At 36.0% G+C, this 14,165-nt stretch overlaps 3 protein-coding genes across 6 annotated transcripts in view; 1 reads left to right on the top strand and 2 right to left on the bottom strand.

Moving 5' to 3' along the window:
* Positions 1-930, bottom strand: part of LOC120422975 (uncharacterized) — a 30,945-nt gene extending 30,015 nt beyond the window's left edge. The window contains exons 1-2 of one of the 2 annotated variants that reach the window (XM_039586575.2): positions 717-930; positions 71-657 (exon numbers count right to left, since the gene is read on the bottom strand). In XM_039586575.2, coding sequence (XP_039442509.1) covers positions 71-657; positions 717-805 — 676 coding nt within the window. In that variant the 5' untranslated portion in view covers positions 806-930. Of the gene's footprint in view, positions 1-70 lie in introns of both variants that reach the window. The other variant, XM_052708946.1, reaches the window with a different exon arrangement.
* Positions 1-14,165, top strand: part of LOC120422968 (phosphopentomutase) — a 192,028-nt gene that overhangs the window by 66,498 nt on the left and 111,365 nt on the right. The gene's annotated exons all lie outside the window — the stretch shown is intronic.
* LOC120422979 (START domain-containing protein 10-like) overlaps positions 12,123-14,165 on the bottom strand; it is a 68,300-nt gene continuing 66,257 nt past the window's right edge. For all 3 annotated transcript variants that reach the window (XM_039586588.2, XM_039586587.2, XM_039586589.2), the window contains exon 5: positions 12,123-13,875. In XM_039586588.2, the coding sequence (XP_039442522.1) occupies positions 13,411-13,875 (465 nt within the window). In that variant the 3' untranslated portion in view covers positions 12,123-13,410. The remainder of the gene's footprint in view (positions 13,876-14,165) is intronic.

The raw sequence follows: 14,165 nt of genomic DNA, 5'->3' as shown, positions 1-14,165 counted from the left end.
GTAGAACTTCTTTGCGATTTTAGAATTTTAGGTTTTTCAAAACAACAAGCTACCATTTTCCGATACTAACCCAGATACATCCGCATCACGTCCCATCCGCCGCGCCAGTGCATAATACAGCTGATACTAAACACGTACGTGTACACTTTGATAACCAGAAACCGTCGCACGGTTCGCCAGCAACTTTTCGCCTGACCCTGCCGACTCGGGCCGGAAAATTCCGCCTGCAGCGGTTCCCGCAACAGGGCAAGTGCCGTGTGCAAGATTGACCCCAGCGCGAACGAGTGCCACGCTGGGAAGTACTCCCCGTTTAGGTCCATATAGCCCCAGGTGCCCCGCCAGTGGCTGACCACCAGCGGGCTGATCACGAACAGTGACAGCAGGGTGTCCCCGGCGTGAAGTATCCGTTTCACGCAGGGTCGTGGCCGACGACTGGGGTGGTGATCCGATGGCTCGAGGGCCGTAAAGGTTATGGTCTCGTGACGGAGATCGGTGGAATCCATTTTTGTGTTTACTTTCAAGAACCCACAATTCTTCACTTCTTCACTTTGCACGAAATGATCACTTTCGGAGTACATCTTCTGAACTGCTAGTTCGGATTGAGACTGTGGTATTCCAGTTTGTGCGGGACAAACGCCGCAAGTGACCGCGATCTTGCTGAATAGGTGATAATTTGTTCAGCAATAAATGTTTTAAGATGCCGCGTGCTGCCTCACCTCTGGTTATTATGATAATTTATCATATCCAATCTTGAAACGAGAGCACTTTTCAAGGTTTTAGTACCTGTTCTTTCGACCGTTGACATCAATTTATATTACGAATTACTCATTTTATAGTTATATTTTATGATACGACACAGACGAACGAATTTACTGTTCCCGGTTTACTACCTCCCTGGAAGTTTCTTGGAGTCCATCCGGACCTGTTGCTTGCTAGCTGAGCACTGTCTGTGGTGGATCCTATTTCTGCTCCTATAATGGGACTACTAATGGCGGGAGTTCTTTCTCTACACTCAGTAATGAGTGAAGGGAACGTTACTGTATCCTTGCTAAATAGTTGTTATTTCGCATTTTTTTTTAATCTAATCTAATCTAATCTAATTTCGCATTTTTTTTAATGGTCAAAAAATCAAAAAAAAATCAAACCATCCACATTAACGACCCCCGGGTCTTTTGTGGTCTCTATTGCAAGTTTCTGCTCGAACCAAGGAGTCCGAAGGCTTGAATGGGGAGAGCACCCAAACCTCTTTCTTCTCCAAGGAACCTTCCACCCCAGTGTTTGAACTGACGACCTTTGGATTGCGAGTCCAACCGCCGCCAGCGATTCCACCGGAGTAGGCTTGGTTTGGTGTGTTGTTTGTACTTATGGCATGGAGAGAACTCCTACACCTGGAATGACTTAACGGCCTAACAACCAAGGCCGGGACCGACATTTTACTTCCTCATCCGATGGAAGGTTGCAGCAGATGGGAATCGAACCCAGAATCATCCGCTTACAAAGCGGACAGCGTAACCATTCGGCCACGCACTGCCTTTTTTGATGGTGTAGATTCGAATTTAATATCTGGAGTTTTTTTTAATTTGCCCTAAGTGAGACATATTTTTCATTATTTTTTATTATTTGTTTAAAAAGCATTGCAGATTATAGTTAATTTACCTTGAAAAGGGCGTAATATTGAATGTTTAACCTTTTTAAAATGTTAGTCTTGATTCAAAAATTTTGATAATATTTTTTTTCGAAAAAATCGGAAAATGTAACGAATGTTTCATGTTTTAACATTAAAACTCGGACCATTAGATGCTGAGATATCGACATAAGAAAATGGTAGGGGATTGTTCTTTTATTACGTAACGCAGTTGGGGGAGGGGGTGCTGGAGGCCGCGTTACGCTCCATATAAATTTTCAAAAAAATGTATGGAAATTTTGTTACGAGGGGGGAGGAGGTCCAAAAATCCGTGTTTTTGCGTTACGTAATAAATGAACGCTCCCTAGGGTGTGACTAAGGAAACTGCAATTTTCATGTTTCTTTTTTTTTAAGCCGCTGTATGTCAGCAACCAGAGGTACAATCTGCAATGTCTTTTAGACAATTTTATAGCAAATTTTCAAAAAAAAAAAATAAAATAAAAAATTGTCATTATTTTTTAAAATCGAAAAACTGCAAATATTTCGCTAAAATCAAACTTTCGGTGGCTATGTCTTGGAAACGGAGCCCTTTATCAAAATGTGTAAAGTACTTTTAGATTAAAAATTCAATTTTATATAAAAAATTCAGGTCTAGTTTTTTTTGCATGAGATTTCGATTTTTTCCAAAAATCACAGTTTTTGTGAAAAAAAAGTCAATGAAAGAAATCTGCAAATTTGTTTTCCGTGTACTTATTTTTTCTCAATGGTCCTCAACAATACCTACTACTTTGCCGACGACACCAAATTGATCAGAAAATTACATACCATTTTTGTATGGACAGCTGCGACAATTGTATGGTGACTTGTATGGGTGACCAATGACAAAAATAGCTTATTTGGTCAAAGAAAAGTTTGAGCAAAATTTTAAAAAATATAAAAAATAAAAATGGTTGAGATCGGCTGATTTCCTAGATAATTGCACCTCTTCATTGGAAAAAACACTGAAACAGTTGCCTTTTTTATTCGGATGATAGTGTGTTAGTATTTAATAATAAACATGGACATAATTTTATCATGATAAAAATACGAAATTTTTAATCAAATAATATTGCGAAATCGTAGAGAATAACTATGAAGACTTATTTGGACGAACCAATGATGTATTAAATTTCCAAGGATATTTTTTTCTTAAATATCGGCATTTTAAAGAAGATTTCTAATGCTTAATTTTCTTTTCAAGATATAAACTATTAAACTAAACCATATTATCTTTTTCTTCCATCACACACTTTATATCCATTTCTATATTTTATCCTGTTTTTCCCCTTACTCCATATCATAAACCATTTCTAATATTAAACACCACATACCTTTACTTTTACTATAATAAATTAAAATCCCTACTCCCTCCCCCCTCTCTAAATTCTTCTTCAACCCCACCCCCCCCACCTGTTGTTGTTGTGTGTGTGTTGTAATAACACCTTAATACAACTCAAATAAACCAAAATACTACACTCGCTACTTACCAACCTCTTACTATCCTCATATCAATAATATTTCTTTTCCTCTTCTCACCACCATTTCCCCTATAATATTAATTTAACAATATCCTCTACATTATGCAATTTTTTATAGTACGCAACCAGTAATTTTAATTAACCTTTACACCTATCCTCTCATTATATTAAACCTCCAACTAAAACAATCCTAAAAAAAAACAACAACAAACAAGACATTTATTTTATAAACCTAACATTTTTCCCCAACAGTTACAAACCTTTATCACAAATTATCCCCATGATAGTACGGATTGATTTATTTCTTTGTGTTGGGAGTGCATCTTTATCGATTTAGATTTTGACGTGTTTGATTTTGGTGTGTGTGTGTGTGTTGGTAAGACCCCCCCCCCCCCCTCGCTGTCCATAAATGTTTTGAGGAAGGGGTGGGGGAGCTCCCCCCCCCAGTAACAGCTTAAGCAGCAAATTATGTGCCAATTATCCGGTGATTATAAAACTATTTTTAGTTTGTGGTAGTTTACATGTACGCAGGAGGGGGAGTGGCATTTCACCTTCACTTGGAATTTATCATTTATGATAGTGATAAGGTTCACTCAAAAGTGAAATAACTCATGTCACTCCATATGGTTGTTACCAATATTTTTTCCGAGTCTTTTCCATATATGTTTTGAACTCAGCTTGTACTTGTACGAATAAATCAATTTCTTTTCATTTATTGTACAAAAAACAATAAAATAAAGTAAACCCTGTGGCATTCAAACCAAGCACACTAGCAGGGGAATACGCATTAGCTTGCTCGGCTGTCAGGCCGTTGAGCAGAAAGAGTTAGAAGGAAGCAGATTCCCATACTGATTAGGGCAACAAAAATATGATGTCTTGAGAAAATTTGTTTTTAATTTAATGAAGGTAAAATGGTTAGAATCGGATAACAATAGCGCCCTCCACAGTTAAAAAAGCAGGGCTGTGGAGTCGGAGTCGGAGTCGGAGCCGGAGTCGGTGGAGTCGGGTCTTTTTGGGGACCTGGAGTCGGAGTCGGAGTCGGAGTCGTCAAAACTCGAGCAGCTGGAGTCGGAGTCGGAGCCGGAGTCGGCTAAATTTTAAGAGCTGGAGTCGGAGTCGGAGTCGGAGCCGAAGATTTCTGATAACCCGGAGTCGGAGTCGGAGTCGGAGTTATCTTAAATTCAACAAAAAATATGTTTTTTTTTATTGTTCAGTTATCCAAAACATCTTATATTTTTAATTGATCTATCAGATGCCATTATGTTTTTGAAGCTTTTTATTGTGATTGGAAAGCTCTGATTGTGTTATTACACTATAATCACTAAATGATAACCTCTTACCCAAGTATGTAGTATCATAATTTAAAAAAATATAAAAAAATATTGGTTATGTAGTCAGACATATCTAATTGATTCTTGACTGCTTCCTTTTGCCTATATTTATGTGCCTTTTCAATTCAAATTTGACCAAATTTCATCCAGTTCTTTCTGAAAAAAGTACACGCACAGTCATCTTTTACCCCGATAGCGAATGTCTTGGAGGTTTTAAGTTAAATCATTTTTTAGGAAAAAAATTACGAGGTACATAAAAAGATTAAAAATTGCAATCACTGTTTTTGGAAATCGAAAAAGAGTCACTGACAGTTTAACTTTTGTTACAAATAATCAACGATAATAACAATCTCTTACAATCTCAATGACGATTATAACAATCTCAACATGCGCATTTTGTATATAACTGAGTACAAGAAAATCAAAGTGTTGCATTTAAAATAATTTAAACTAACAAAAAATATCAAAAGAAGTTGCAACTAATTTTGAAATAATCATTGATTGTTGATATTGATGTTGATTTTAGGTAAAATATTTTGATATCGTTGCATATTATCGTTGAACAAATCTCAACAAATGATCAACTGGTACGAATTTCCTCATACTGTATATCCCACGCCAATATAACGGAAGGTGATTATCATTGCAAATCAATGTGCTTTATGCTTTATGTATTAATGTACTTTAAAAAAATGGAATAATTGTGACCTAGAAAATATTTCACTTGTGGATATTTGTTTATTTATAATATTTTAAGTTTTTTCATATATATTGATGGAGGCGCAAGATCATTCATAAAGCTTCGTTTTAGGTGAAGATTCACGAAGTATCGTGCGCCTCCTTTTTAAAGTATAAAAAATTTTAAAATTAAAATAAATTAAAAATTTCCAGGGTAAAATATTTTTCATGTCACCGATATTTGAAAAGGACATCTTAAGCGTCCTTTCCACGAAGAAATTGTTTAGATACATTGATTTGCAATAATAATCTCCTTCAGCCATGGCGTGATGTCCAGGTACGCCTTAAAAAAAAGTTTCGTTTAAAACTGTCATTTAAAAAACGAGATGCCTGTCCCTTTGAGCAATTCTCTACGGAATCGGTCTTTTTTCTTTAATTTTTGTATTTTTTAATCCGGCTGAAACTTTTTTGGTGCCTTCGGTATTCCCAAAGAAGCCATTTTGCATCATTAGTTTGTCCATATAATTTTCCATACAAATTTGGCAGCTGTTCATACAAAAATGATATGTGAAAATTCAAAAATCTGTATCTTTTGAAGGAATTTTTTGATCGATTTGGTGTCTTCGGCAAAGTTGTAGGTATGGATATGGACTACACTGAAAAAAATGATACACGGTAAAAAATTTTTTGGTGATTTTTTGTTTAACTTTTTGTCACTAAAACTTGATTTGCAAAAAAATACTATTTTTATTTTTTTTTATTTTTTGATATGTTTTAGAGGACATAAAATGCCAACTTTTCAGAAATTTCCAGAATGGGCAAAAAATCTTTGACCGAGTTATGATTTTTTGAATCAATACTGATTTTTTTCAAAAAATCGAAATATCGGTCGCAAAAATTTTTCAACTTCATTTTTCGATGTAAAATCGAATTTGCAATCAAAAAGTATTTTAGTAAATTTTTGATAAAGTGCACCGTTTTCAAGTTATAGCCATTTTTAGGTAACTTTTTTGAAAATAGTCGCAGTTTTTCATTTTTTTAAATTAGTGCCCATGTTTGCCCACTTTTGAAAAAAAATATTTTTGAAAAGCTGAGAAAATTCTCTATATTTTGCTTTTTTGAACTTTGTTGATGCGACCCATAGTTGCTGAGATATTGCTATGCAAAGGCTAAAAAACAGGAAAATTGATGTTTTCTAAGTCTCACCCAAACAACCCAACATTTTCTAATGTCGATATCTCAGCAACTATAGGTCCGATTTACAATGTTAAAACATGAAACATTCGTGAAATTTTCCAATCTTTTCGAAAAAAATATTTTCAAAAATTTAAAATCAAGACTAACATTTCAAATGGGCGTAATATTGAATGTTTGGCCCGTTTAAAATGTTAGTCTTGATTTTAAATTTTTGAAAATATTTTTTTCGAAAAGATCGGAAAATTTCACGAATGTTTCATGTTTTAACATTGTAAATCGGACCTATAGTTGCTGAGATATCGACATTAGAAAATGGTGGGTTGTTTGGGTGAGACTTAGAAAACATCAATTTTCCTGTTTTTTAGCCTTTGCATAGCAATATCTCAGCAACTATGGGTCGCATCAACAAAGTTCAATAAAGCAAAATATAGAGAATTTTTTGCCCATTCTGGAAATTTCTGAAAAGTTGGCATTTTATGTCCTCTAAAACATATCAAAAAATAAAAAAAATTAAAAATAGTGTTTTTTTGCAAATCAAGTTTTAGTGACAAAAAGTTAAATAAAAAATCACCAAAATTTTTTTTACCGTGTATCATTTTTTTTCAGTGTAGTCCATATCCATACCTACAACTTTGTCGAAGACACCAACTCGATCAAAAAATTCCTTCAAAAGATACAGATTTTTGAATTTTCACATATCATTTTTGTATGGACAGCTGCCAAATTTGTATGGAAAATTATATGGACAAACTAATGATGCAAATTGGCTTCTTTGGGCATACCGAAGGCACCAAAAAAGTTTCAGCCGGATTAAAAAATACAAAAAAAATCGAATGACCGAAAACTCAGAGAATTGCTCCTTTGCTTCTTATAAATGTCAGCCTGAAAGTGAGCAAATTGAATTGTAATGTCCAATAGATCGTTAAGGCCAGGTTTCTTTTAATTATTCATTCAAAAATAACAATTTAATATTTAAATTTATTAGCTTTGAAAAAAATATTTTCAAATTTGAGGTTAAGCAAATAAATCCAAATTTACTTACAAAACTGTTCTTCTCAAAATGCCTCTAAAACTGAAGATATTTTTTGATTTCTGTTTCCATAACGTATAAAACATGTAACCTAGAAACTTTTTTCCGTTTATTTACTTTACTTTACTTATTTTTCTTGAGAAAACATGACGCTTAGAGAGTATTTAAATAATCCTATTTATCAATGTTTTAAAAATAATTAACTAATAATAGTTAACTAACTTTTGAAACATTTAAAAATACGTGGAGTCGGAGTCGGAGTCGGAGCCAACCATTTGTTGAAAGCTGGAGTCGGAGTCGGCTAGAGTTGGTAGGCCGGAGTCGGAGTCGGAGTCGGAGCCAACCATTTGTTGAAAGCCGGAGCCGGAGTCGGAGTCGGAGTCGGCTAATCTGAGAAAGCTGGAGTCGGAGTCGGAGTCGGAGTCGTTTGAAATATGACCCGACTCCGCAGCCCTGTAAAAAAGTAAACCAGTTGTTTTTCTTCCACACATTTTGTCAATTTTTCCCATACAAACTTCAAGCGATTATAGGGAGGGGTTCCCGTGGTCAGAATGAGTTCAAATTTGGAATTTAGCCTAGTAATGGGCCTATATTTATTTTTATGCCCTAGCCACGGGGAAGCCCGACTTCTACATTCTGCTGTAAATTTCCTAAAATTGACGGTTTCCATGCCAAATCGACCACTCAAAACCCGGACCATTTCCGATCTTAATGAAACTTGACTTGTAGGAAATTTGGCTTTCTGAAAAAGTATACTATACATTTTACATAAAAGTCTTCATATTGTTCATGATGCTTAGTACAATCCTTGTAGAGATACAGAGGGATTTGATTTTTTTTGAGAAAAGCTGATTTTTTAGTCTTGAAAACATTTTCTCCGGCAAACTCGTCCAATTTCCCAAAAGTTTTCCTCCGTTAAACTCGCTCAAGAGCTCTTAACCAAGGCGTCACCAAGTGCGCAGAGCAACAAATCGATCGAAAAAAATGGCAAACACTTATTTCAGATTACACTAAACTTTGTGGTACCATACAACCAAACATTAATCTAAAAAAAAAAACGTTACATAATCCACCTTTAGGTGGTTGGAGCCTTCCTCTCATTTATAGAGTGATTCCAACTCGCCTAAAGTGTCCACAGACTACCTACAGACTTTTTGTCAATATTATACAGACACGGCCTTTGAGGAAAATGGCATCCCTCTACATGGCTTTTTCGTGGCGATCAGACCCGACCAGTTGAGGTTATGTGAATTCAGACCATTTTTTAAACTGATTGTAATTCAAGATAGGTAAGTCAGATCTTGAAAATTCTTACTCCACCTAAAAGGTCATCTCATATGCTTTCTAAAAATATAGAACATGTGAGGGTTTCATGAAAAAACCACCCTTTTTACCATAATTTTGATTTAATATGAAACAGTTTTTTTAACATAACTTTTTAAATACATGATAAAACTGCATGAATTTAAATAGCAACTTAGGGGACGTTAAGACGGATCGATTAAAACCATTCCGGCTAAAATCGGTTGAGCCTGTGACGAGATATTCCAGTGACATTGATTTGGTACACATGTCTACATACAGCCAAACACACAGACATTTGCTCAGCTGGTGATTCTGAGTCGATATGTACAAATGAAGGTAGGTCTAGGAGGTCTAATTAAAAAGTTCATTTTCCGAGTGATTTTATAGCCTTTCCTCAGTAAGGTGAGGAAGGCAAAAACAATTAAAATAAGATCACTTACATGTTCATAACGTGGTTGGTGATTTCAATTGTTTCATGTAACTATAAAATGCTTTTAAAAAATCAATACTAAACTTTTTTTACAGCAGATTTTTTAAAATCTACATTTCTATAAAGGCTATTTACAGCTTTATTTTAAATTTTTTTGTGAGAAAATGATCAGCCATTATTGAAAAAGGGTTATTTTACACTTTTGACAAAATCTAGATTCTTGTTCCAGGTGGTAGAGGATTTTCCAATGAATCTTCTGAAACCTAACTTTCATTAAAACAGTGTTTAATTTTGGATGGCAATGTGAAAGCCAAAAACGGCTAATAATCCGCTCTATTGGGAAATTACCTGGACGAAGATTTGGTGACGATTTTTTTTCTCGGAATACTTGTTTATGTACAATAGCCAAATTTTAAATTATGAGCAGTTGGTGAATAGTCAATTAAAAAAAACAAACAAAATTGCGCGTGAATTGACACTTGCTTTGTTGGCCCAGTACACTGTGTGTATTGGAATGTTTGCTTGCCCGAGTTTGCAAAACCCGAAGTCAACATTTCAGAATTGTTTTTTAAGCGCATGACGACGTGGTGAAAAGATATACTTTTGGAAACTCAAATGTGTGCTACAATGCAGCAACTGTTGCTACTGCAGAAAATATTGAGGTAGGCATTGCGACGCTCATGCAACTAAGTTTGAAAAAAAGGTTGAAAATTTCAGCGGTGATGTTATAAATTCTGTAACATTCTTAATAGTGGAAGAATCTTATAGCATTCTTCGGCAAGGTTGTTCCCTGCATGACAAACTATAAGCTCAAGCGGGTTTTCTGTTTTTAACTAGGCTAAGGGGTCGAAATTGACAAAAACCAAAACGCACCAATTTTACGGGTAAAATCCCATTTAAATTTCAAAATCAAAGAGCCAGGTTCTGTCGCAACCAAACAAGCTCATATTTGGGATTCGGGCTCAGTATACCTAGGAGATCATGCCGTGAAATGCCCGCAAAATAGACACAGTACCAACGATATGCAAAAACAGGGCTGCGGAGTCGGGTCATATTTCAAGCGACTCCGACTCCGACTCCGACTCCGGCTTTCTGAGTTAAGCCGACTCCGACTCCGACTCCGGCTCCGGCTTTCCACAAATTGTTGACTCCGGCTCCGGCTCCGACTCCGACTCCGGCCTACCAACTCTAGCCGACTCCGACTCCGACTCCAGCTTTCCAAAATTTGTTGACTCCAGCTCCGACTCCGACTCCGACACCTAATCTGTATTTTAAATATAAAAAAAACGCATTTTCAGCACAACAATTTTCTGACTAAATTTGAATTTTATTGTTTGAAAAATTGGACCATTTTATTTAACAGCATCTTATTCCAGCGAACTTCCACAGAACTTTGACATTCAATTAAAGCTAATTAAAAGCGTTTTCAACTGGAATCGAGTGATAAATAGCTCAATAAAAAGTGAGCAAGCAAGTTTCTATCAAAAGTTATGCAAAATTAGTTGTTTAAAATCAGCAAATTGGATGGAGTTAGGAGCGAGTGCTTATCCTGACAAACATACGAGAATTTCCTCTACTTAAATTTACTTTCATTTTTTTAAGTTAATAGCCTAGCTACACTAATTTTCAATTGTTTTTTTTTCAGTAAGTTTTCATTTACTGAAAATAAGCACAGATTTCAGTAAATTTTACTGAATTCAGTAATGAGAAATTGGTGTGCAGTAACTATCAAAGATACCCTGGTTTTGAAATAAACAATTTTGAAAGTAACTATTTTTTAAAGCTTTTTTGAATTTATTTGAGAAGAATAAATTAAATAATATCAATTATATCATCCCGAATAAGGCATTTAAAACAAATAGACTTGTTCAACGTTATTATTTAAGGATCAACACTTTAAAAGTTTTGTAGAGAAATTGTAAACATTGGGGTAATCGATAAATGTAATAAATTCAATGAATCGTATATGCAAAGTTGCATATGCGAGGCATAAGAGCGCGTGTTTAACTGTATTTCAAAATTAGCTGCAACTTATTTTCGATATTTTTGTCAGTTGGAAAAGTTTTGAGCAAGACTTTTTGATTTGTTTTTATTTACATACAAAATGAGCATAGAAGATTGATATAATAGTTGATATTGCGCAATTCTCACTGACTTGGACTTCGCACTAAATTATTGCTATCGATCGCACTATTCCGACTTGTCAGCTGCCTTGAGAAATTTTAATTTTCTCAAAAAATGATCAAAGCGAGACGATGTTGCTCACCTGTCAATCGCAATTTTAAAGTGCGAATGTCCAGTTTGGAGGAAAATGCGACTGTAAATCTCGGATTAGTTTTCAAAAGGACGCAAGAGCCATTGACAAACTAAGCCCTTTTTACATCGGTACTCGTCCCTCTTACGAAAAACCAACTTCAAAAATGCTTGAGATTGTTCATCCACACGTCCTCCGAGTGCCCTAAATTTAAAACAAATGAAATATTGGTTCAATTTGGAGAAAAACGAAAATTAGTCCCGGAGGTCACGGTGGCTCTTACGGCTTTTTGAAAACTCAACCGAGAAATGTAAATAAACAACTGCTGGTTGCCTACTTTTTGGAAATTTTGTTGTCAAACGTGCGAGAGAAAAGAGCGGGCAAAATCCAAGTTACAGTGCAAGGATCTATAATGTTAAAAAAAACATAATTATTTTTGTTAAATACTGATAGTGAGCTAACCTGAATTATAACAAATATTGAACAATAACTAAGTTCGTAGATTATATTAATTTTTTTGCCAACTCCGACTCCAGCTCCGACTCCGGGTCTATCAGAAATTTACGACTCCGGCTCCGACTCCGACTCCAGCTCATACAATTTAGCCGACTCCGACTCCGACTCCGACTCCAGCTATTAGAGTTTTGACGACTCCGACTCCGACTCCGACTCCAGGTCCCCAAAAAGACCCGACTCCACCGACTCCGGCTCCGACTCCGACTCCACAGCCCTGTGCAAAAATAATACACGCCCAACTCAATGTTTTAAAAATCACTTTATTTAACAATCAGCCAATCGCAACGGAAACAACTTCACTCAACCAGGTTCGATACATCATATCATATTCTTTTCATTGAACTGCACTACGCTCGACTTGTACAATAACACCTTCCCCTCTCTCTCTCTATTTTTTTCCGAGCCGGGAAAGAAGAGTACAAGAGATTTGTCTGCAATTACAATCATCGCAACGGCAATGGGATAATAATAATAATAGTTTGTGTTTTTTGTCACTTTTACGCTAGCAGCTAGTTTGAACAATAATAATTTCTTACGCTAACTTTGTTTTCTTAAATCAGGATAGTCTCTTTGTATTGTTTTACTTTTGCATGTTTTGCCTTTCACTTTTAGGAATGTATACAATTATTACAATTTTGTCAGTACTGGTAATTATCATTAAATTTGCCTTAACTTGCATTTAGGATAGAGTCACAACACATATTACAATTGCATATGCTTATGCTAAACACATTCGTAAAAAGAGCTTCAAAGTCTAACTAATTGTTATCGATTTATCATAATTGATTGTAAACTTGTTTTCAATTTCTCCCTCTAATATTTGTTCTCAATACGAATTTGTTAACTAAACTATTCTACTCCTACAATTGATTTCTTAGACGATTTTAGGGTTTTCTAATCTTCTGAGAAATAGCTAGGAAAAGGCCTCCGGATTGACGAACTTAAGAAATCTTTGATACATAGAAACGATTTGTAAAAGGAAAGGTGTGAACAGCTAGAATAGTTAGAACCAACAAAGTTTCAAAAGAATTGTATTTCTTTTTTAATTTAGAGATTTTTTAATGGGGTTTTCTAACAGACTACAGCCACTAATATTTTTCAACGTTAACAAATAGTGGTAATTTAACAGTTCTATTTACAAATTTAATGTACACTTACAGTTCTGGCAACATTTTTTAGGATTTGTTTGAGATTTTAGATAAAACTGTACTTAAAAACGGCGCTTACTTGTGTGTGTGTGTGCATTATTGAGCTTGTATTGTGTCGATCCTAAGTTAAGTCACAAAATCTGACCTTTGTTGACTATTGTTTCTGTAATTTGATTAGGATTTTTGTCTGTTGTTGATATGAATGCGTGTTTGTGTGAGTAAAGTGCTAGGAAGTGTACTTTTTGGTTTGTTTCAAAGATATAGTAAACTGTAGATTTTCAAATTTGTGTTATCTATTCTTGTTTCTGCGCTGTGCGTAGATGTTCCACCGTGTTGCCTCCGCCGTTTCGTTACATAACTAGAATTTATTATTCAACTATCTAGAACTTCAAACTCAACAGTGATCTTCGCTTCTTCAGTCCACCTTCCTTGTCCTTTTTCTTTTCCTTAACTTCGCTGTCGTCCTTGCTTGCAGCTTTGAGAGCTTTTTTGGCTTCTTTTGCTTCCTTTTTGCTGACGGCACCGTTGGAAGTTCCGTTGAGGTTTAGCTTCGCCTCGGATTTTTCCCTCCTCGGAAGCCACCGTCGTTCCGGTTTCGTTTCTTCCTTTTTGTTGTTGATGTTGCTGGTGGATGCACTGATGACCACCGGGCTGCTGGCGGCGGTGTTGTTCAGGGATGAAACGCTCGGACTTTGGGAGATTGGAGTCACTGGGGTAACGGCACCTCTCGGAGTCACTTTTCCCGTCGCAACTCTTCCGTTTGCCGTTGGGGCACTGCTGCTGGTGGTTGGAGTTTGGGGTAGCAGCCGAGGTATGGGAATTGGGCGCGTTGTTTCGTCCAGGCACTGTGAAGAAGGCAGAACGATTAGGGGAATTTGTACTGCCCACCATTGAAAAAACGGCTAATAGCCACTTTTGGCAAAAACGAGATATTAGCACCAGGTGGTAGAGGATGTTCCAACGCATCTTCTGGAACTTGAATTTCACTGAAATAGTGTTTAGACTTGGCTGCCGATGCGAAAAACCAAACGGCTAATATGCCACTCTTATGGGAAATTGCCTTGACAGAGGTTTTGTGACAAACACTAAAACGCGTTTTTCTCGGAATACTTGATTTGGCATAATAGCCGAATTT

This window comes from Culex pipiens, chromosome 2 (assembly GCF_016801865.2).
Source record: "Culex pipiens pallens isolate TS chromosome 2, TS_CPP_V2, whole genome shotgun sequence".
Classification (NCBI taxonomy): Eukaryota; Metazoa; Arthropoda; class Insecta; order Diptera; family Culicidae; genus Culex; species Culex pipiens.
Note: the sequence above shows the minus strand (reverse complement) of the source record. Positions and strands in the feature narration are given on the sequence as shown.